Raw genomic sequence first — 23,702 nt, 5'->3', positions numbered from 1 at the left:
AATAAAAGGCATGTAACACGGTCACTCCAGAATCATTTGGCATCCACCTTTATTGTGGTCTGTACATTGTTTCCTAAAAGCCGTGCCATTATTGCACACACCTAAATAAAACAAAAAGAAAAATCAATAAAGTAGTAATAGCAGCCAGGAATTTCTGACTCTCGCCTGTTCACCATACAAACTCTTGCCAGTAGATAAACCCTGGCAAACCTTGGTTGGCTCAGTGTCAAGGTCAATCTTTAGCAAAAAATAAAATAAGAATGACACTATTAATCACGTATAAGAGATGATTGTATTTCACAGAACGTTTTATAACCACAGACCATGCTTAATCGTTTCCCTTCTCTCTAGCCATTCACAAGCCTGTATGCATATTGACTTGTCCCTTGTTTAGAAATTATTGCAACAGCCACTTTTGGCCCAAATAATTCTAAGACGTCATATTTCCCCAGTGATTGCATGTATCAGTTGCCCTATGAGTCAGAAAGCTCCAAAATATTTATGATTACAAGATTTGCTGAAATTTAATAGGTGAATATGACAGAAAAAATGTTATTTCATTTCTCTGACATTTAGTTCAAACCATTGTCCCCACTTTATCTCAGACCTGACTGCAGATTGATGAAAGTTATCTTTAATGTTATTTCATTCTTTTCACAGATCGTACAAGCAGCAAAATGCAAGGTTGGCCGAAGGAGGAAACATTAATCAGAATAAACTTGTAAAGGAGAGCTAGAGAATGGCTAGAGAGATAAGGATGTGTGCACAGTCTGGATTGCACATCATGTTTGCTTTGAAAAGGGCATTGACATCAACAGAAACACAATTCCATACATAGCTTCAATGGCATAGAGCACAAGTCCAAGGCAAAGCTCCTTAGGAACGTGGAAATACATGTACATATATATAAAGGCTAAACGAATAAACAATAAACAGCAGCTTTTGGGACAACAAATAAACTGACCCCTCCCACCCCACTGAAACAATGATAGAACCTCAAATTAAATCACAAGGATGACTGTAACACACACAAAAAAATAAATAGAAATTAGATGGCATGACATGTTGTCCAAAATCTTCATAAGCATGAATGCACTTTTTGGATAAAAGATTCAAAATCATTCAGATTGCATTCTAGAATGGGGCTCTGTGCAATTGAGATCTCTTTGCTGATTACCACCCCTGTCCCAACAGTTTCCTTCAACAAGCTACTAGCTGTTGTAGTCAGTCTTAGAAATCAATATGTAGGCAAAAATTCACCCTTTGACCAATCAGAACATAGCACAGCTTCATATTCATATATGTTACTCATTGCACCTTTGGTCTTGATGGTAGAGTGCGAGCAAAATAATAAAATAAAAATCAGGCACATGAACTGAACCGATAAATACACCCCACTCTCCACCAATACTTATTGGTAATGTGTGTTCACATAGGCCAAATGCTTTCACATGTTTTTAGTTACGTCATCCTTCACTGATGACTCGGTGTAGGAAGTGCAAGCCAGGTCTTTGGCTTTCGAGCAAAAGACGCATCCCTTCAGCTTCGTCTGATCACCCCTTCCTGTTCTGCACCCCCCCCCCCCCCCAAGGCTCTTGGCATGCTCCATCCCCAAACACACGCACACAAACACATACACTCTCCCACTGCTCAGCCCCTCCCTCCATGCATCAGTCCCACCACCCCTAGACAGCTTGATTAGTGTGATTTCAGGGGATGTGGTAACTAAAGGGTGGTGGTTGGCTCAGTTAGTCTCGTATGAGGAAAGCAGGGCAGCGTCCACTGGCTCCATGCAGGAGGGGCAGGTGAACGAGCGCATGAGCCAGGCATCGATGCAGTCTACGTGGTAGATGTGCAGGCACGGCAGGAACCGGATGGGGTCTCCATACTCGAAGTCCATCATGCAGATCACACACCTGGGGATACAAGAGAGGGCACAAAATGGAGGGATGCATGTTTTGTAGGAAATGGCTCCAACCAAAGATGTGATTATATGTAATGTATTATATGCTACTTAGGAGTTAATTAAAGTTTATTTTCTTGTTTTACAACACAGACCCATTGATGTGCCAACACCAACTATTGTGAATCCAAAAAGTTGAAACTTCTGTGACTATCCAAAATCACAAACAAATAATCAAAAACAAAAACCACTGAACCCAATCAAAGACATAAACTAAAATTGAAATAGTACAAAAAACTCCAAAAAGTGAACTTTTATAAATATTATGTATTTTGTTGATGTTCCCTGAGCATCAGAGTTTCAGATATCAAATACTTGCATAAAGGATTTAGCTATTGTTCCTGGTTATGGAAGGGTGAAGTTTGAAATCCCCACTCTACGAAGTAAACCAATCAGAGTGTGTTGCTATGAAGAGCAGTCTGTCAATTGGCTCACAAAATTATTGATAGCTCCACACATTGTGAGGTTTAGTAAGCCACTGTTTTCCATTAACAGCTTTTGCACCCTTAAACTAAAAATGAGTGGGGCAAAAGTATTTACAAATCAATGTTAATTAGCGATTAGATCATACATAGAGAACCTGCACCCCAGACAATAAAGGCGGATTTTCAAGCATTAAAGTTGCTTAAATGAGTGTCAACCACAGACAGAAAGCTGGCACTCACTCCTTGACTTTCTTGTCAGACGGCTCGGAGCCAGGGTCGAAGATGCCACGGGGCAGGTGCTGGATGAGCCCGATCCTCTGGGCTATGCGGATCTGTTCCTCTTCTGTCAGCTGGGTAGCCAGCCGAGTCTGACTGGGCGTAGGATGGTACACTGGCACCTGGGCTCGCTCCTGAGAAGGTGTCACACACACACACACACACACACACAGGGCGTCCCACACAGTTCAGACACATTCAGACACACAGTCAGCCACAGACAAACATGCATACGCAAATAAATGCAGCCATTCACACAGGGAGAAGGGTTTGAAAGATATCATCAGTGCATCGATCCCAGAACACCTCAACCTTGTTGACCCAATAAGGACTCAGTATTATGTATCAATTAATTCCTTTTTACTAGTATTAGTATTTGCAGTTTCAACTACATTTGTTCCTTAACAAATTACATTTTGTTTGACTGCTCATTTATGTAGTTTCAGACACTATACATGAGTTGCTAATGGAAAAAAAATATATATTAATTAATATGAATTATTATTATTCTTCTTAGATATCCAACTTCAAATGGTCTTGATCTTGGACACAGCGGTCTTGACAGTTGACAAAATCACAGGTTAACCTTCAACGCATACATCACAGAAAGTTTATTTAACATAAACAAAAATTAAATCACCTGCTTGTGACCAGGAACATGGCAAATCAGACATTTTAATCATGAAACAACCTCACACAATCATTGAAACAGTCTTATTTAAACCTTGGCATGTTTCTTATCCTGAACTAGTCTTACCTCGTTCCAATATACGCGATTCTGCTATTTCAAGGGGCGATCAATACACACCAGCGTTTGAATCAATACTTCACGCCTAGGGTAGCAAAAGAGTTTGCACCCAATATCAGTTAACTATCAGAGATAAGCATTCTTATTGGACACGGTTAGAATTCATAGTTTTTACTTTTGCTAAATATATTCAATAATATGCTTGAAATTCATTTTGTGTGTTAAGTAGATTGACACCACGTCGTAAAATGTACGATTGTTTGTAGGCTACTGATCCGATGCGCGACGTGTCAGGAAACCCATGCCACTAATAATCCTTTCCTATATGACCAGGTAACTTATTTCTGTTAAGTCAAGTTGATCTTATGTTTGAATGTTTTCACATATATAACTTCAGCTAGCTAACCTGCCTATGCACGTAAATGTATTTCAAAACATTAACTCACGTGTGTAACAACCATGTAACAGTTACCATTTAAGCTTTACTTAGGTCTGGCGTAGATGTTATACAGTCCAAAATCAGCGTATCCTACTTGTATCAACATAACAAGCAAGGTAGCTAACTTTGTTGCTATCAAGCTAGCTAGCCGTGTTGAAAATACCTGGCTTGTCTTGATTTTTGTGACATTTAGTGTAGCTATATAGTCTAACGTTAATGAATGCATTTGACATGCAGTAACTTCTGCAGCTGTAACCGTAGGGTACCGATAACCGTTAATCCACGGAGTCGATTTGATTCGCACCCCCCTTTCCGCGCACCTGGTAAGGCGGCGGAGGCTCCCCTGGTAGACTGGCTCCCTCCGACTCGTTTAGTAGAGACAAGTCATCGGCGCCCTGCGAGGATAGACAGTTCCCCATCGAACCGAACCAAATACGGAGGACGATTCCACACAGGCCACACTCCCGGTTTGCCAGCCCAGACGGACACTACAGATCGGACTCGGCGCTGGAATAGTCTGTTTTCTCCTTGTTTTTGGTTTGTAAAAGCACTCCGCTGACCAACACGCCGATTCACAAAACCACAAATGCTACTGTAGGACCGTTGAATTATTATAATCCTTTAAATTACTCTTAAATTTAGAAAACAAACATTCGACGGCGTATGTAAAATAAAATATATTTAGCTATTTATCTATGAATGACAGAAGTTTTTCATTGATTATATAATGTTTTAGGTGAGACCTCTTGTCGACTCCATCTCTCCTTTCGCTCTGTTTACAAACTGCTGGAACGGATGTGCAGCGTCCGTGTGGTATTCTGGGAAGTGTAGTGAAAAATATTTGACGTCTCATTTACTTCATTTTTATAAAGAAACTTGAGAGAATGGTAATCTTTGCATTTTAAGCTGGGTTATGTTTGTTCTAATACATTTAATTGTGTCGTGTCCAGCAATGTGATTTATGGATGCATTGCTTTGAGAAGCTAACCATCTGGGTATAAAAATAGAATTACTGGATCAGTGACCGACGGGATGTATTTTAGAGATGAGGAGTTGTGGGGGGAAATAATTTCCATAGCTGCTTGAATGCCGTGCCTTTGCTTTTGTACACATGATTTCTTGGAGAAGTCTTCATGGTTAATCTCTCTGCTCAGAACCTACCATTGCTGACAATAATTTTTATAAATGCCCACTTCATTCAAATTTTCATAGATGTAGCCAGTTATTTATGTCACACTTCTCTTTACTGTACAAATAATATATCTATAGCCACCTACTTTTGTGGAGGCAAATTTATTTCCATTATTTCTCAATAGTAAGCATCACTATTTTTGCTGACATTTTTTTATTCATTCCACAAGAAATGGAGTCTGTATCTCCGGGAAAAATTGGGATAAAAATCCCATTCCTATTGTAAGATAACAAGGACAACCAAAATGAGTTATTCATATCTTAAAAACAAGTCACCTATGCAAAATAATGGTCATAAATGTATACAGGTTATACTTCTTCAACAGAAGAAAATCACGTGAGCCTCATTCTTTCATCATTTCACTGAGATATGTACACAGATAATTTATGGAAATAGCTCATCTCTTACATATTAAATTGATAAATTAAGTTTTAGACTATTTCATGTCTACTTGGCTCTGTGTTCCAACAGAAAAACCACACTTTTGCAAGCTTCTGCCCTGTTAAAAAACAGACACACAAAGCGTTTTAATATAGAATAGTTTTGGGGATGGAACAGAACACCAGTGTGCAAGATTATATTTCCTATAGTTTATAGTTGTGAAATGTTGCTCCCCTTGCCTGTGTCCAAAGAGTGCAGTGCATAAAAATACGGTCCATAATCAAGATTATGAATAAATGTTAACCATGAAGGAATTCCATAAGGGAGGCACATATCAACATTAAATCACTATATGCTTTATTTGTGAATGTGTCACCAGCGTACGATTATGCCCACATATGATTTTCTCATTCTTAAAGATTTTCGTTGATTTAATTTTTAATATGTACTCATAGGCGTAGATTTGAAGGGGTTTAGTATAACATTGTCATATTGAAAGATTTTGTTCTGAAATGATCCTGTCCTCAATGATAGACAGAAGAGGTTCATCCTATAGATGTAGCATCGGGGTAGAGTAGAGCACAGAATGAAATCAGAGGGAGGGGATGCAGGGTTACACATGAGACTTCAATACACTTGTGTTTGAATTGTGGTGAAATAAGACAATCAGACATTACAATTAACTAGACTTATGCAATTGTGAGATGTTATTCCTTGAGGTGATATCTGGTTTAGCACTATGCTGTTGTTTATTGCTATACAATCCATTACAATTTAATGCATTTGTAAAACGGATATGTTTTCAGTATGTCAAATTGAAATTATTCTTCTGTAATGCTCCTCAGTACTACAAAATGGAACAGCCACATTCCCTCAGTTCCTTTTGTAATATTTATTGAAGCTATTTTCATTTTGGATTTCATCATTAGAAGAAGCATGCATGTATAGAAGATAATTATTGCAATTTTAATAGTACATACTGTATATATTAGCAAATGGAGCATCAGCTAAATTGCCTTTCTTTTGTAATTGAGCCTTTCTATTTTTCAAACCTATACAATTCCATTTTGCTATATTGGAGTGGAGAGTTGCCTAAGTTGCCTTTTTTAAAGTTTATACTGCTATAATTTTTCAATATGATACAGTATAAATATATACTATTTATATATGCTGTAGACTATTTTGCCATTGGATTACACAAAGAATATGAACTAATGTAAAAAGACGAGACTCAATGATGCAGTGTCGATTATTTCAGCTAGCGGTCTAAAACATTTTTTTTTTCTTTGTATTTGTGGTTAAGGAGGAACTGAATGGTCAGTGTTTGTGTCCCCCCAATGTTAAAATGAAACTTATGCCCTTGTATGTACTACATTCATATTTGAGACAAAATTGTACTCATTTTGTGTTCTTTGCAAAATGATTTTTAATTTAATTCATATCCTTACAGACAATCAGATCAAGGTGTTAATCCCCCAAACTGGCAGCCATTTTGAAACATGCATTATGCATGTCTAATCTGTCTAAAATTCAGTTTATTTATTTATTTTTTTTATATGAGATTACCAGAAGGACGTATGCAGAAAATTGGAAACATAAGCCCCTAAAACACCTAAGTCATGGTTGCATTTTGATGGAGAGACACCTTATAGGGTCCTGTTGTTTGCTTATTCAAATTAATGTATCTTTGTTGCTTTCAGTTTCATGTTGTTATTCTGTCCTTTATTTTTTTTAGAAACATTACCTTGTGCAGTTTTCTGTGCAGTCATGTCAGTTCTAACCCCCATCTTTTCTCGTCCAGTCAGACAGACTGATATAAGCATTGTAGACATTGATTAATATAATGCAGATTTACTGTAGCATATATTATTATCATGGCAAATGCGATGCCCTATTAAGCATCAGTTTTAAAACAGAAAATTTCCTTGTTAATTTCTGGCGTCGCAGGTTCAGGCAAACCATCTGTTTCGGTTATCAGAGACTGTTTACATTTAGTACATTGACTGTTTCTAACCTCAGTTCAGTGGTAGGCATGCATATTTAACTAGACAGGCGGGCACGCATTCAGCCCAAAACAAGGATATACAATTGAGTCGACTAAGAAAAGCGTGTTGTATTTGTATTTCTCCTTGTAATATCTTTGTCTCAATGGGACTCTCCTGGTAAAATAAAGGTTAAAGAAAATGTCTTTGGGTACTCATTTCTTCTGATTATCTAGGAGGGCGTTTTGGTCTGTTCTCGCTCTTTCTCCAAAATTAGCTAGATATGTTTTCATCTTGTCCGTGCAACAGCATTGTATGACAGTCAACGCATGTTGCTAATGTTTCCTGTTAATTGTTAATCTTAGCTAAAACAATATAATTAACGCTACCCGTATATACGTCACACGAGCGATGAGCAACAAGCTAGCTTAATACGAAACGCTAGATAGCTGGGTTCCTTTTTGGCTGGATCGCAACAGCGGGGCCACTCCCGCCCACTGGGAGTATACACAGTGGAAATGTATGCGCTGTTGATGGCATTACAATAGGTGGAAGAGATCAAACCAGATAAGGTAATATTATGTTCTGATTCAAGTTCAGTCCTTAAAAGTATAATATCTTTCAAGTCAAAGTGTCGAGAAGATTTATTGTTTAAAGTTATCCAAGTACACAATGGAGTAATGCAGACGCTGTGGATATATTGGCCAAGGAGGCTTTAGCAAATGAGGAGATACAGGTAGCAGTTCAAATAAGTAAAGCAGAATCGAAATGTGTAATATGGAAGAAAGGGATACAGAAATGGCAGGAGTGGTGGGATATAGACGTGATAGGTAGGCATCTATACCAAATTCAGAATAAAGTTTATGCAAAAAGACGAAGCATTATTGGAAACAGGGGAGAGGAGGTCATCATTACAAGGTTAAAACTGGGACATGTATTAAATAAAACATTACCTGTAGTTGGGAAGCACCCTACAGGTGTGTGTGATTACTGCCAGGTAGAGGAGACTGTGGAACATGCTATAATCTATTGTAGTGGGTACCAAAGGGAAAGGGGGAGTATAATGGAGGAGCTAAGAGAGGTGGGAATAGAGGATATGACTTTTAAGAAGATACTTAAGGCCGTAGAGAACAGCACGAGAAGAAGGATAAATTTTAATTCCATAAAGAAAATTGGACTATGGGAAAGGATTTAAATAAATGTTCAGAGACACAGTAGGTGGCGGTAATGCAACAATACTGCATGTCGACCGCCGTAAAAAGCTAACAAGAAGAAGAAGAAGTCCCGCCCACATCCGGAGGGGAAACCCCAGAAAAAACAATAGTCACATATTCTGTTCATGCGGAAAACAATTCATCGCTCTCCATTGTCACTTCCATCTGCTAGCAAACAACCGAAAAATGCAAAGCTGCGGTGTGGTGGAATGCACTACCAACAGGGTAAAGAACCCAAAACTAAGTTTTTATAAGCTGCCGAACCGAAAAACTGCTGTTCTCATTCGCTTTAGCTTACAGATGGCAGAGATGTGGGCGTGAATTTGCGAGGCTATCAACATTTCTGTAGTCATAACGACTAGCTCGTTATCGTTAGAAAGTTAGCTCGTTAAACAAGAAAGCGAGGTAGCTTTAATGGTAAGTTACTATCTGTCCTAACATTGGAGTCTAGTGGCGTGTCAGCTAGCAAGCTAGCTACAGGCTAGAATTAAGTTGGAGTTCGCTAGCGACGTTGTTTCAACAAGCTTGTAGATGGCTAAGAAGGGGAAGCTAAAACGATAGCTACTTAGCCAGCGTTAATAAAATTGCAGGTAACAAGCAGCTAACGTTAGCTAAGTTCTAGCTTCCATGTTTAAACTACGGTTAATTTCTGCATCCGTTTAACCAGAAGCCCCCCGAGCCAAAGGCAAATACCGCTTTTCAGAGACCGTTATAATGTTGTCGCTACACTGAAGTAGCAAGCTAGAGCTAGACTAACGCACGTATGTGGATTTTAACCACAGCGGTGTGTCAGAGACTGTCGAATCCTCATATTTTCATTTGTGGTTACAGCCCGCTAGACGAGCACAGCAGAAACGTTCGGAGCGCAAAACTGTTATCTGTTGTAGAGGTTGAAGCTAACTAAGCTATGCAAGGCCTGGTTTTGATCTTTGTTAGGTTAAATGATGATCTTACCTTGTGATTCGATCAAATAGTTGTAAATATCAAAGTATTTCACTTCTGGCCATTCAGTGGGATAATTTCTCCAAGATAAGTATGCTGAGGAGAAGGGACACTGAGATAGACCGACAATATTGAGTTTGTCAATATACCTTTTCCTCTCTGGTAGACAGTGTGCTAAAATAATCCATTGACATGCTTAAATCAAATGTTTTTAGCTAGCTACAGACATTTTGTTAACGTTTCATCCCTTCGTTGCATATTGTGGCGCCGAATGTTCCCCTCTGGTGGGCGTGGTTTTCAGGTTTTCAGAACGCGTTGCGCTCTGTTTTGACCTGAGGTGCACGTTCAAACGTTCGCCTTGTTCGCTGAACTTGAACGCACCTCTGGTCTTGTGGCTTTTCAATACCGCTTTCCGGCTTCTTTACTAGTCCACTACTGGACTTTGCTTCTACTATTAACTTTATCAATACCGATATTTGGGATTGTTACCGGTGTACTGACACTGGTAATCATAAGAATTGAATGTTCTCAAAAACTGTCACTAAGATTTAACTTACATTACTGTGTACAGTAAAACCAAAGCGTTTTCTGCTGTTTTGCCCCGTTTAGATGAAGTACTGAAGGAGAAAAGGGAAAAGGCTTTCCAGTTTCAGGACCAAAGTTAATCTATGCCGGAAAGATCCTACAGGGTGACACACCCATTAAGGAACACAAAATAGATGAGAAACTTTGTTGGTCATGGTATCTAAGATACAGTGACAGCAATGTCTGAAGTGATTTGGTTTACATTTCATTCTCGTTTTACTGTTTGATGTTTTGGTTTGGTGACTACTTTGTTGCTTTTAATGTAGTGGTCTGCATAATTAATCAATTACAGTCTGATTCTTTATTAAGGTTTAGTTCCATGCATAACAATCCAGTATCTTACTTTTCCGATACACAATGGTTTCTTTGTTTCCTTTGTGTTAATCTGTCTGAGAATGGTATCTGCCTCAAACATGTGCATATAAATACAAGTAAATTGGCAAGTTATCCCAAGTCTTACCTTTGGTGAGTGCAAAGCCCAGCATATGGCATTCTACTGAAAGCATAGTGACAGTGTGGCTGCTTGTTATTTTAATAGCTTCTGACAGTATGAACATTGCACACAGATCAAAACAAATGTATTTGGATGTGTTTTCCCGGTGTGTCGCAGGCTAAGTCCTCCCCTGCAGAGAGTCAGTCCCTGCCTGAACCTACCATGGCTCCCGCCCCAGAACCAGTCCATGCAGCAATCCCCATTCCACGCAATGAGGACAAGTGTGACACACAGAACCAGGGTCTTTCTGGGTAAAAATCCTAACATGGCAGAAAGCCACATAGCACCCACTAAGGTGCGCATTCAGGCAAACTGTGACACAGGGCCTCGTTCTGCTTTCATGAAGTCCACTCCATGTTTATGTCTGCAGGTCAGAAGCTGCTGGGACAGCGCAGAAGGAGGACGTGCTGGGCAAGTGTTGGTTGTGTTCCAGTGACTTTCTCTGCGGTCTGTCTGTTTCCCTCTGTTGTCTGTCTGATGATTTGTCCTCTTTGCTGTATTTACCAATGCAGTGACTGAGTCCAAGGTGGTGGAGATTACGCTCATGGGATTCGAGAGGGAGAAAGTGGTGGCGGCTCTCGAAGCAAGCTTCGGCAACTCTGAGCGTGCCGTGGAGTACCTTCTCGAGGTGAGACCTTGTATTAACCAGACAAATTCACAAGGTGCTGTCATCTGTAAATGAGCAATGAGGTTCAAAAACACCTCCTTGGAGATGTTCAGCAGAATGTTACCCTCTCCCCAGGACCTTTGTCAGTCATCTACAAGAGCTACTACTCTAAATTTGCAGATGCTATTGAATAATTCATAGAAAGGGACCCTCTGAATGTGATTTTTTTTTACGTGTAAATTTTGTTTGTGATTGATATCAGAGCAATCCCATCCTGATCATTTTGAATACAAGGCCATGAGATTGTTTTTGGGCGCTGTAATGCCCAGTTAGCATAGGCAGGAAGGTGATAGCTTGAATAGTTATTTGGTTTAACAGAGGGCTCCAAGGTCTGTCTGACTCATGTTTTCAGTGACGTGTACTGTAAAGAAGATGATAGTGACAGTGACGGGTTTGTACTAGCAAGTGTGGAAACGTGGGCGGTATGGCTGAAGTATTGTTTTGTTATTGTTGTTAATTGGCAGCATTTACCTATGCCATTGACAGTTTCAGCATTAATGTTGGGTTTGATGATGACTAAGAAGAAGAATATTGTTCTGCTGATGTCACTGTATTTCATGGCCCAGTTAGTACAGTTAGTAAATGGGAGCATTTCACTTTCCTGTTCCACAGTGGAATATGGCCATGTAGGAAAGTATTTTTTCTGTGGGTATTCAAAATCTGCTGCTACCAGAGTCATCTTCTTTTTTTTTTTTTTTTTTTTTTTGGTTGAGTGAAATCCAAGGTAATGTCACTTAATCAAGACCTCTGACGATGACTTTCAAAGCTCTGCCCACCAGCATTCTGGGACGTGATGATGGTTGCATCCCGATCGTGTATGTGGGCACCGACTGTCGCTGCTCGGGACTGTCAAAGGGTGGCATGGCATGCATAAACCAAAATATGTAACACTGATACTCTCTCCTCAGGGGTTTCCCAGCCAACCAGTTCAGGAGAGCAGACCTTCAGACAGGTATTCTGTAGGTGCAGACACTCAGACTACTGATGAGGGTGAGTCCTGAGAACACTGCGTAGCATTTCTCATCCCTTTTACATCTTTGTGACATTTTCCTACCTGTCTGAGGTACAGGTAACTGCGCCAAATGTTTTGAGAAAGGTTGAGTTCTCGTGTGTTTTTGCGTCTCTGTGTGCCTTGTCTTTCTTGTATACATTCTGTTTCTAGAATTGCTTTAAATTTTAAATATAATTACATTTCTCTCCGAAATACTGTTCTGTATTGCGTTTAACGTTATTCTATCATGTAATCAGCATTATCATTGTTGTGTTACTGTCTGTGGGTTGTTCTTCTTATTATTGATTTCAATTTATTTCAATCTCAAGGACCCTCTGAGGAATGCTCACCAGATGACACACCACAGGAGAAGCCATAGAGCGAGTGAGAAGGGGTTAGAATTTTGAGCTAAAGCTATGACAGGACCGTGACTCATTCGATGAGGGCTGTGTAATGCACTGGTGCACAGACATTTTCAGCAAAGACCCGAAGATATCAGTCCATGCTTTTTATGACCCAAACTGATATCATTTTTTGATAATTCATTGTTAAACTGCTACCAATAGCCATGTTTTAATACCTAAAATCTAAATGAAAAGACAAAGTTACTGAAATTAGGAGGCAATTAATCCAATTTCATGCTTTAATTTTGCAAAACTTTGGCTGAGTTTATTAAGTGGTGGAAGCGCCCTTCTTTTACTGCCTCCATAAGACTTTGCCAATTTTGTAGGTGGATATTTAATTTAGCTGGGTCTGCAATAATGGATTTCCAGTAGCCTGGGCCTCCTCTGAAACACATGCAGCCATTTTGTTTACTGTAGTATAACTTACACAGCTGCCACAGGTTGAAAGTAATTAAAAATGATTGAAAAATGCATTTACCCTGAGTAGTCCAACCATGTTTTTTGGTTTGCGTGTTTTTTTTCATTTCCCATCTCTCTCTCTTTCTCTCTCATGCTCATAGTTAAAAGCACTGGGATTTTCAGAAGAGCAGGTGATTCGGGCATGCTTTGCTTATGAGAAGAATGACAATATGACTGCCAACTTTCTGCTGGACCAGAACTCCAAGGATGATTGAGACCCAAACTCCAACTCTCCTCCTGTCTTCAGCTGAAGCTCCATGACTGGAGACATTACTATTTAATATAGACAGGTTGAAAAATGTAACCGACATTATGGAAGATGTTTTGAGCAGAGGGTAGATTGTTGTGAGGATACAATAAGGCAGGGACGAATCAATTTTAAAAATTAAGTGTGTATAATATATATATATATATATATGTATACACACACACAGTTGCAATCAAAATTATTCAACCCCTCTAACCCATAAGATGTCTTTGTGATGTGAATAAAATTTCTTGACAATGTATCAACTAAGGCCCTTGTGAACAGAAATACATGTTTATTAGAAAATGTTCAAGTGATTTTGAAAACATACAGCTGAGTTTATTATTTGTTATAAGGAAAAAATGAAATTCTCTCCAAAAAAACCAAGGACCAAATTATTCAACCCCCAAAATCAGTACTTTGTGGAACATCCTTTAGCTTTTATGACTTCCAATAAACGCTTCCTATACGTGCTCACAAGCCTCTGACACCTCTCATTTGGAATCTTGGCCCATTCTTCCTGTGCAAATGCTTCAAGTTCACCGATATTCTTTGGTTTTTGTGATGCCACTGCTTTCTTGTTTCTTTCAAACACTCCCCTCCGGCAGGAGGCTGCAGTCCATCAGGACCAGTACTTACTCTAACACTTTGTCCCCTTGCACTATTTCTTCACTATATATTTATTGTTTACTGTTTGCACTATGTTTATGTTATTGCACTATGTTTATTTTATTTCATTTCATTTCATTTTATTTATTTTAATTTAATGTTCAATGTTATGCATCACCAGACCAAAACAAATTCCTTGTATGTGAAAACCTACTTGGCAATAAAACCTGATTCTGATTCTGATTCTGATTCTGATTCTGATTCTTCAAATCCCACCAAAGATTTTCAGTGGGATTTAAATCTGGGGACTGAGAAGGCCAGTCAAGGACATTCCAAGATCGTTCCCTGAACCAAGCTTTGGTTGACTTGGATGTATGCTTGGGATCATTGTCTTGCTGGAAAGTCCAATGATCACCAAGCTTCAGCTTATGCACTGAGGGCATCACATTCTTCTCCAGAATGGCCTGGTATTTCAAGGAATCCAGGTGCCAGTCACACGCTGAAGATTGCCAGTACCAGAAGCAGCAAAACACCCCCACAGAAGGACTGACCCACCTCCATACTTGACTGTGGGGATGGTGTTCTTCTTGTCATAAGCTGCACCTTTCTTGCGCCAGACATACCGCTTATCCATGGGTCTAAACAATTCCAGTTTTGTCTCGTCACTCCATAAAATATTCTCCCAAAACTCCACAGACTTATCCAAATGACGTCTTGCATATTCAAGTTGATTTTTCGTATGCTTACTGGTTAAGAGTGGAGTGCGGCGAGGTGTCCGGCCATGAAAGCCTTGCTTGTTCAATATCCTTCTTATCGTCTGTACTGATACTTTTGTTCCAGCTTTCAAAAGGTCATCCTGTAAGCCTTTGGCAGTAATATGAAGGGTTTTCTCAGCAGTTCTTACAGTGTGCCTGATACCAGTTGATGTAACTTTACTCTTCCTTCCACGTCCAGGTAGCTTTACTGCTATTCCATGCCTTTTAAACTTCCTTATGATGCTGCCAATTGTGTCTCTTTGAACTTTCAATATCTTGAAGATCTTTTTGTATCCATTGCCTTTTTTATGCAATGAAATAATTTCTTCTCTTAACTTTTAAGAGAGCTCCTTTGTCTTTGGTATGTTTGCTAGTCAGCTTCAAATTGATGTGAAGAAGTGCATCGGTGGGATTTATATGTTTATCACAGGTGAAGCAAACAGTGTCCTTATGGATTTCCTAAGGGATTAAGTGTGTTTCCACAAAATTTAGTCTACAGAACAGCAAATATATTAAAAATGGTGATATTGAACGGGGGTTAAATATTTATGATATGGCTGAAATACAAAATTTACATGCTACTCGGAAATCTTAAAAAAGACATTTTTGTTTTTATTTTTGATTTTATTTAGATTTTTTTTTTAGTTTCAAGTCTCCCAAAAAGCATTTAACATTTAAAAATATTTAGTTTCCACAGCTCTGGTGTATATATGTACACCAGAGCTGTGTCCCAGACTGTTATACACTTGACTACAAACCTCTGCACTTGACTACAAACCTCTGCAGGACCAGAAATTGTTACTCTACATGAATTGAACTATCATGCAGTTTTGTTATTTTATTTAGTCTGCAGCATGGTGTATACAGTACCAGTGCATTTGTTTTTGACCTGGATGAGAGATATTATAAAAGAGATTAGGGAAACTGTTTCAGCCTTTATAGTCCCTCAATTGAAGCATAGTTGACTCACAAATTTAACAGTACCAGAGCAGAAGCAAGTTAGTGCTTTCCGTTTTTACATCCTCCAGTTCAAAATAATTTGACTGTTAAATTAAGTAAAAAAAAAAAAAAATTTAAACAGAAATAAAATGACTCCCTGAAATTCAAGTGAGCTTTTGCCTAGTATTTCACTTCTTTTCTAAGAAGAGATTCAGGACTTCAGAAAGCGTAGAATATGAGTCAAATGTGAATTTGTTTCTTCTTCTATGAGCATACCCTGCTGCGCAGAATGTGGTAATGATAGTAATATTCAGTTTGTTCAAGTTATTTGTTTATTTGAGGACATGGCAAACATAATCAGGACGGAGTGTGGCACAGTGGGTAAGGAACTGCGCTTGTAACCGAAAGGTCGCAGGTTCGAATCCCGGGTAAGGACACTGCCGTTGTACCCTTGAGCAAGGTACTTAACCTGCATTGCTTCAGTATATATCCAGCTGTATAAATGGATACAATGTAAAGTGCTATGTAAAAAGTTGTGTAAGTCGCTCTGGATAAGAGCGTCTGCTAAATGCCTATAATGTAAATGTAATGTAATAATCAAGCTTAGTGTCTAGTGGGGGCACCAGACCTTGTGTCTTGCTCACAGGTTACAGTAAAGGCACTTGGGAAACAGGCCTTCAGTTGTCCCACTGTGTGTTCTTGATTGAGGTTGGTTGAAAAAAACCAATGCTTTTATTAACAGTACATAATTGGAGAGAATCAAGCATGTAAATAATATTTGCTCTGTAATTTAACAGACAAATGCTTTTATAATTTAAAGAACATAATTGGAGATGAAGGATCATGTTAAAAAAGTGACTTACATAAAGCATTATATAAGCAAATATATAAAAAGTAATGGCTTGATAAATATAGTTCACTAAGTGGTGAATGTTTGCATTCAATCGCCAATGTATCTAATAGTATGTAGTTTGTAGTAATTAAGTGCATTAAGGGATTAAATAACCTCTATTTCTGTTTAACTGGCCCCCATTGTCAGTCTTAGAATGGACTCTCTAACCTACGCTTGGCTATAACTGGAAGTTTTCCATATGACGACTGAATGAATCTCATAGGCTGGACCAACTGCTCTTTGACTCTGATTACTATATAAACTCATGTATTAGACTTAATATTTGGAAGTACTTGTACCTCTTCCCGACCAGTCGTTTTATTAAATTATAAAAAGGAGCTCCTGACTCTCATTTTCATTTGTTGTCTTTAGCATCAACACCATCATTTTTTGTTAAGAAATTCCTACAAAGAGAATCAAATTTGTAAATAATATTTGCTTGGCAAAGGGCTATTTGTAGTTAGTGATCCATGTAAGCATCAGGGAACCTTCTAGGAACCAACATTTTTATCCTTGTGATCAGTTTTGTTTGTTTCTGAAATATTTGGCAGTAGTGTAGTATAATGGCTAAGGAGCTGGTCTTGTAACCTAAAGGTTGCAGGTTCTATTCTCAGGTAGGACACTGCTGTTGTACACTGTGCTGTTGTGAGCAAGGTACTTGACCAGCTTTGCTTCAGTATTTATCCAACTGTATAAATGGATATAGGTCTCTCTGGATAAGGATTCTGCTAAATGCCTAAAATGTAATGAGATTGGAGTGATTTTCTGCCATTTCAGTGCTGTATTTGAGGTTTTTTATTCTGACAATATTTTTGTTTTACCTCTCAACAGGCAGGATATTAAACAGTGGAGATTCCCACCTAGTTTTTATATCTGGTGCAGGACATCTAAGGGTATGACCTTCCTTCTGTCATTTTGGCAATGTAAACACAATAAATAAATACTTATATTACTGGATTGTGAGTTTTCATCTAAAATAATATGACAGATTACAATGTTTTGGCTTGTTACCAGGAAGAATTCTAAATACAAAATTTATTTATGGAAAAATGAAATCCTGATAAATCATGTTGAAAAGCATAATTAAGGTAGGCAGTTTATAAATATAATAATGTCAAATTATAATATTTATCCAATTGTCTGAACGTTATACAATGCCCTATGTACAGTATATCTGGTACACACATATGATATTACTACAGTTTGAAATGTTACAACACGAAAACGTACATACGGAGCGATCCATTCGGTTTATTTACATCAGACGCCATTTCGGCTCAGGTCCACATCGTCGTCATGTTTCTGCACAGGAAAAGTGAGTAGGTAACTGGTTTCATCGGAGCCAATATGGCGTGCTTTCACGTTTCCTCGCTTTTCTACGTCCCCGTACTCCCCTATAACTGCTCTCAGTTTGGTACAAGCCTATTTCCTTTCTCAAGATGGCAGCTTCAGTAGAAGATGAATTTGAAGATGCACCTGATGTGGAGCCACTGGAGCCGACATTAAAAAACATAATTGAACAGAAATCCTTGAAATGGATTTTCGTTGGGGGGAAAGGTGGTGTTGGGAAAACGACATGCAGGTAGGCTGTTGTCAAGAAAAATGTTCTTTGATTTTTGTTTGTGTCGCTTCGTTAAGCTGACGTTACACACTAACACAGATCAAACCGAAACCTATGTCTACAGTGCCCCATTTGTCAGAGAGCTGGTTGACTAGCCAGCAAACCTGGCTACACTACAAGAACTCAATTAACTGTGTACACGTCCCTGTTCAAGCAGAGGGTGATTGTCTAGATATCGTTTTAGCAATAGCTTCCTACGCAGCATGTCACTTGGCTATCGAATTAGCTAGCTGGACGTAGTCATAGCTTGCTGCGTTTGGTTATCGCTATCTAGCTTGCTAGCTAGCTAACTTCTACTAGGCCATTTCACGATACGGACTTCTGCGAAATAATTTAATGGCGTAGCGAAGACTTCGGTGTCTCATCTTTATTTGCTAACCAAAGTTAGCTTGCTGGAGAAATGACTCAGTAATGTTCCGTTCTTGGTGATCTTGTCGCCATGGAAATGGAGGCCTGACTGCCTGTTTCTCTGATGTCGATTCTGTATTGTGCAGTTGCAGTTTGGCTGTACAGTTGGCATCGGTGAGAGAGAGTGTGCTCATCATTTCCACGGATCCAGCCCACAACATCTCTGACGCTTTTGATCAGAAATTCTCCAAAGTGCCAACAAAGGTCAAGGGCTATGACAACCTCTTTGCTATGGTCAGTCAATCTACCTACATATATCTACCATTCTCTTTGCTGACTATATTGGCCTGTTCTTATATTATCTTATATTCTTATATTATCTCTATTCCATGTAGCCAAACAGCGTAACGGTTTATTTAGTCTCTCATATATTTAACTGTCTAAATCCCTCACACATGGATGTCTGTGTTAGTTTCTGTGGCTTTCAGTCAAAATCAGTGAAGTATTGTTAGTTGACTAATTAAACCATTTATTAAGAAAAGCCTTTTTGTCCTTGCCTATGTATGTAATTCTGTTCCATCCAGTAACTGTTATGTCAGGATGTTTTATTTTTTTGTTTGTTTGGGGTTTCTGTGTGCACATGCAGGAGATAGATCCCAGTCTGGGCGTGGCAGAACTGCCGGATGAGTTCTTTGAAGAGGACAACATGCTGAGCATGGGGAAGAAGATGATGCAGGAGGCCATGAGTGCTTTCCCAGGCATTGATGAAGCCATGAGCTACGCTGAGGTCATGAGGTCAGTCTCCACAGCACCGCTGAGTGGCTGGCTGGCATTGTGGATAAAGAGCGAGGCTGCTGCCTAGCGGTCACATTTAATGCCTCGGTCCCATCTCTTCTGAGCAAATAATGTGATGTCATGCCGATCTCCACTTGGTCATCAAAGAAGGATCCATGAAACTGATGAATCTATGTGACCGATGAAGCAATAGCATGTGTGGTAATAAACATGCAGTTTAAATGAGTTGCCAAAGGCCCACTCAGTAATTTTGGTTGCTAATAAAATGCTAATGGATTACAATGAGCAACAAACAAAGGTATGGTGCTGTAGTACAGTAATATTCTCCTAATGAAAACAAATGGTAAATGGACTGCATTTATATAGCGCTTTTATCCAAAACGCTTTACAATTGATGCCTCTCATTCACCAGAGCAGTTAGGGGTTAGGTGTCTTGCTCAGGGACACTTCGACATGCCCAGGGCGGGGATCAAACCAGCAACCCTCCGACTGCCAGACAACCGCTCGTACCTCCTGAGCTATGTCGCCCCTAAAACAATGATAAAGAGCCTCATGAAAGGCACTTCAAAAGGAAAAATAGATATTTAAAATAAGTGAAGGTCCGATGCTACTCCCTTGTTCGTCTTCAGTCTTCTGAACTTCATTTCTCGTCTTTGTTTTTGATATCTGAGCGTTTTTGTAGTCCTTGTGCTGCTCATCACCATGGACACAAACTCATCACTCATTTATCAGGTTAAGATATTGAAAGGAATAGTTAGGTAAAGTTTTCCCAAATAAACCAGGCTTAACTGCCTCAGTGCTTGACTTTGCAACTTTATGCAAATTGCAAAAGTAACAAAGGCTCAGAAGGATAAGCAAAGTTGTTACCCAGGTTACCAAGATGCCAGTGCATGACGTTAAAAAATCTAGGCACCATGATCCACCGAGGTACTTAGTTGCCATCTGCATCATTTTCCTCAATTGGCAACCAAAATTAGCGAGTGGGGCTTGAAGTGTGAAGTGTTATTAAATCACTCCTCTCTCACTGACTCTCTTGGCAGGTTAGTAAAAGGAATGAACTTCTCAGTGGTGGTGTTCGATACTGCCCCTACTGGCCACACGCTGCGCCTGCTCAATTTCCCCACGATCGTGGAACGGGGGCTCGGCCGCCTGATGCAAATCAAGAACCAGATTAGCCCCTTCATCTCTCAGGTGAGCTGCGTACCTGCACTGGGAGGCGGGGCTTGGCCTGTCCATCAAGTCTCCGCTCTTTTAAAATGAGCCCAGGGTGCCATGGAGTGCTGCTTTACAAGGAGAAGTGGGTGCTGCAGGTTAGAAAGTACTGTTGCAGTGCAGATATGTTTTTGTTATTGTTAGAGGATACTGTGAAAGCTGGACTATCCAATTGTATTGGACACAGCCTGAAGAGTGTTCTTGTGTACTAGGATAAACAAACTGAATAAATTTCAATCTCTGAACACCCGGGACGTACTTAACACCCTCCCTGAATGAGTAATTACGCATCCATTAAGTACATGGGTGCATATTTGGGTTGTGCATAAGACGTTACAAAGATGGCTGCCATCATTGGGGATGTCCTCATTATTGCCATTGCAACTTAATTTCTGGGCTCAAAAGGCCAATTTAGCTTAGTGGTATTTTTCTGTAAACTGGTAATTGGAATTCATTGTTGTGCCTATGGGAGCGGAAATAGGCAAAGACAGTTTGATTTACTGTATTTCCTTCTGAGAAATGGGTTCATAACAAGAGAAATCACCGCGCTCACCCGTTTTAATTTGTTTGGTGCGTAGAAACCAAAGAAATATCGTCAATTGAAAAGAAATTGGTTCGCACTCAAAAAAATGGCTACAAAGCTTCAAAAAAATTTCATTATTTATTTTTTATTAGTTTTCTTTAATGCAGATTCGTGCACCTGCTGAGAAATGGAACAGAGGCCTGTGGATCAGTTCTGTTTGCATTAACGGCTGTGGTCATGGACCACAAATTTCCATCATTAACTCTGAATCTTGTCCTCATTTTAAAGTCTGCACATTTTCTTCTTGTGCATAACTGTATTGATGGTGCCAATAGTTAACCCAGCAGTGTCACCATTGGTTAGTCATTGCCAATGTCGTTTCGTTTTGACGTAACATCGTTGGGCAACATCGCCCCCCTAGCTAGCCATTCTACTGTGGCGGTCTTTAGCTGGAGCCGGGAGGAAGAGGGTGCCCTTCACGCAACCTCACCGAATGTTTTCATTGGCTGCCGCCGTGTGTGTGCATCCAGCTAATGACCTGTGAAAACACCTGAGCTGTTAATGAGGTAGATGCTCGGGGAGCCCAGGGTGTGAGTTCACTCTGTTGGAACTACTGCAACTGCAACTGCCATTGAGTAGGTCAGAGTGCATCTGCACCCACAGCCAGATCTCTCCAGGGTGGCTTTTAAAGAGGATATCGGCAAACTTAACGGAACAATTAACTCATTCATTACAGCCTTCGGCGGTCTGTCCTGTAAAACATTTATTGCTGTAGCTGGCTGCCTTGTGCGTTGCTGATTTCTTGCACGTGCTCGATGTGAGTGGCATAAATGATGTGTGGTGATTTCCCCGCCCCCCCCCCCGCCCACTGCAGATGTGTAACATGCTGGGGCTGGGGGACATGAACGCGGACCAGCTGGCCTCCAAGCTGGAGGAGACGCTGCCGGTCATCCGCTCGGTCAGCGAGCAGTTCAAGGACCCGGTGAGTGTGACCTGCCCGCTGTGCACCCGCTGGTGGGCATCGGTGGGCACGGGTTGGCTCTGGCTCTGGGGTGAGGGTGCCCTTTGAGCTGGAGAAGTTTCAGCGTTGTCCAAATGCCAACATGAGGGAATTGTTTATTCCTTTCTTTCTTTCTTCCTTTCTTTGTGTTGGTCTTTCTGCTGCGATGCACCCCTTGACTCTCTGCCCATCTCCTCTCTCAGGAGCAGACCACCTTCATCTGCGTGTGCATTGCTGAGTTCCTGTCGCTGTACGAGACCGAGCGGCTGATCCAGGAGCTGGCCAAGTGCCGCATCGACACGCACAACATCATCGTCAACCAGCTGGTCTTCCCTGACTCCGACCGGCCCTGCAAGATGTGCGAGGCCCGCCACAAAATCCAGTCCAAATATCTGGACCAGGTCAGCCCCAGCAGTGCAGACCGCTTTAGCATCAGGACTCACTGGGCAGAGATTGTCCTTGATTTAAAATTTCATTCCTTGGCTGTCACTAAGACTGAGTCTCTAGATAAGCTTCAGGAAAGTTCTGTATATAACGCCTCTTTGTCCCGAAGAAAAGAATAGTATAGTCCATGTTTGTATTGACTCTTTAACAGTGGAGGGACGTTTAATGAAAGGGATTATGATTATGATTATGAAATGATAGCATCAGTTTTGCGGATGGGACTATCTATATGGAAGTTTCTGTCGTGTGACTTGTGTGTTCCTTGTCACCTCGCAGATGGAGGATCTGTATGAGGATTTCCACATCGTCAAATTGCCCCTGTTGCCCCATGAGGTACGAGGGGCCGATAAGGTCAACACCTTCTCCAAGCAACTTCTGGAGCCTTACAAGCCCCCCTCCAAGTGACCCCACCTTCCCCTTCACCCTACCTCAGTCTCCCACCCCCCCCACCCCCCATGGAACAGCTACGCCTTCGTCAAACATCCAAACGGCTACACGTTTCACTCAAGTCAAGAACACTGGGATTTCACTCTACCAATGGTACAGGGGGACTCTGGCAGGTGCAGAATATCAGCCTCTTTTCCTCTTGGGTCCCCTTGTCCTCACAGTCAGTATTGCAATAGGGAGAAAAATGTCATCAGGGAGAAAGATGCCATCTTCAAAGTTCTGTTCATTTTCTGAATGAATCTTTTTGCTCTTAACCTTTTTGCTGTTTGATGGTTATATGCATCTTGCTTTCGGTTCTCGGACCTAATTTATAGTAATGTAATTATTGACAGCAGTTCCACAGAGTAATAAACAAGGTGTTGAATTCCACTGAGCCCAGCGAGAGAGCCCTGATTGACAATGAGAGTGGCTGAAAGAGCAGATGTGATCTGGTTGGTTTAAGGGGGAGGATTCCAGCCCGATTGTGGGAGAGCATTTATTCCTCTTGTTCTAAATCTATTCCACCCTGCATCCATCTTTGCGACTCACTTGCTAGCCAGTGGCAGCCAAGGTTTTTGGAAGGCTGGTGTTTGGGTCCTTTCTTGCAGAATTTCTCCTCTGTATGAATCTTAAAGTTTTTTTTTTTTTTAAGTGCCGCTGTTGTTTTTCCTCTCTTTCTTTCTCCATGCTCTGCTGTGCTTAGTTCTCATATTGGCTCATTTTTTTCCTG

The 23,702-nt window shown here is 40.3% G+C and overlaps 3 protein-coding genes across 5 annotated transcripts; 2 read left to right on the top strand and 1 right to left on the bottom strand.

The window, feature by feature from the left end:
- Positions 1 to 25: 25 nt before the first annotated feature.
- Positions 26 to 4,660, bottom strand: rnf11a (ring finger protein 11a). The gene is made up of 3 exons (XM_064324015.1): positions 4,172 to 4,660; positions 2,629 to 2,798; positions 26 to 1,916 (listed from the first exon to the last, which is right to left on the bottom strand). Exons 1-3 carry the CDS (start codon positions 4,268 to 4,270, stop codon positions 1,745 to 1,747), a joined length of 441 nt encoding a protein of 146 aa, XP_064180085.1. The 5' UTR covers positions 4,271 to 4,660; the 3' UTR covers positions 26 to 1,744.
- A 4,020-nt stretch (positions 4,661 to 8,680) lies between these two features.
- On the top strand, positions 8,681 to 14,260 carry rad23aa (RAD23 homolog A, nucleotide excision repair protein a). 3 transcript variants are annotated; one of them, XM_064323995.1, is made up of 7 exons: positions 8,681 to 8,845; positions 10,758 to 10,891; positions 11,011 to 11,051; positions 11,153 to 11,268; positions 12,216 to 12,297; positions 12,628 to 12,682; positions 13,263 to 14,260. In XM_064323995.1, exons 1-6 carry the CDS (start codon positions 8,807 to 8,809, stop codon positions 12,675 to 12,677), a joined length of 462 nt encoding a protein of 153 aa, XP_064180065.1. In that variant the 5' UTR covers positions 8,681 to 8,806; the 3' UTR covers positions 12,678 to 12,682; positions 13,263 to 14,260. The 3 variants fall into 3 exon arrangements, with proteins under 3 accessions (XP_064180065.1, XP_064180064.1, XP_064180066.1); XM_064323994.1 differs by having other exon boundaries at positions 12,628 to 12,692; XM_064323996.1 differs by lacking the exon at positions 8,681 to 8,845 and adding an exon at positions 8,895 to 9,037 and having other exon boundaries at positions 12,628 to 12,692.
- Positions 14,261 to 18,010: 3,750 nt separating this feature from the next.
- get3 (guided entry of tail-anchored proteins factor 3, ATPase) lies at positions 18,011 to 23,362 on the top strand. The gene is made up of 7 exons (XM_064323992.1): positions 18,011 to 18,185; positions 18,719 to 18,866; positions 19,219 to 19,367; positions 20,408 to 20,558; positions 21,977 to 22,084; positions 22,306 to 22,503; positions 22,823 to 23,362. Exons 1-7 carry the CDS (start codon positions 18,043 to 18,045, stop codon positions 22,949 to 22,951), a joined length of 1,026 nt encoding a protein of 341 aa, XP_064180062.1. The 5' UTR covers positions 18,011 to 18,042; the 3' UTR covers positions 22,952 to 23,362.
- The last annotated feature ends 340 nt before the right edge of the window (positions 23,363 to 23,702 follow it).

The sequence above is a fragment of the Anguilla rostrata genome, chromosome 2 (genome assembly GCF_018555375.3).
Source record: "Anguilla rostrata isolate EN2019 chromosome 2, ASM1855537v3, whole genome shotgun sequence".
In the NCBI taxonomy this organism is placed as follows: Eukaryota; Metazoa; Chordata; class Actinopteri; order Anguilliformes; family Anguillidae; genus Anguilla; species Anguilla rostrata.
This window is presented reverse-complemented; position numbering and strand designations above follow the sequence as displayed.

Coding starts and splice junctions, on each gene's coding strand:
- rnf11a (XM_064324015.1), bottom strand. CDS start 4,270: ATGGGGAACTGTCTATCCTCGCAGGGCGCCGATGACTTGTCTCTACTA. Junction 2,799..4,171: donor AGCCTCCGCCGCCTTACCAG/GTGCGCGGAAAG, acceptor ACACCTTCTCAG/GAGCGAGCCCAGGTGCCAGT. Junction 1,917..2,628: donor TCTGACAAGAAAGTCAAGGA/GTGAGTGCCAGC, acceptor TTGTATCCCCAG/GTGTGTGATCTGCATGATGG.
- rad23aa (XM_064323995.1), top strand. CDS start 8,807: ATGCAAAGCTGCGGTGTGGTGGAATGCACTACCAACAGG. Junction 8,846..10,757: donor TGGAATGCACTACCAACAGG/GTAAAGAACCCA, acceptor GGTGTGTCGCAG/GCTAAGTCCTCCCCTGCAGA. Junction 11,269..12,215: donor CCGTGGAGTACCTTCTCGAG/GTGAGACCTTGT, acceptor CTCTCTCCTCAG/GGGTTTCCCAGCCAACCAGT.
- get3 (XM_064323992.1), top strand. CDS start 18,043: ATGGCAGCTTCAGTAGAAGATGAATTTGAAGATGCACCTGATGTGGAG. Junction 22,085..22,305: donor GCGAGCAGTTCAAGGACCCG/GTGAGTGTGACC, acceptor CTCCTCTCTCAG/GAGCAGACCACCTTCATCTG. Junction 22,504..22,822: donor AGTCCAAATATCTGGACCAG/GTCAGCCCCAGC, acceptor GTCACCTCGCAG/ATGGAGGATCTGTATGAGGA.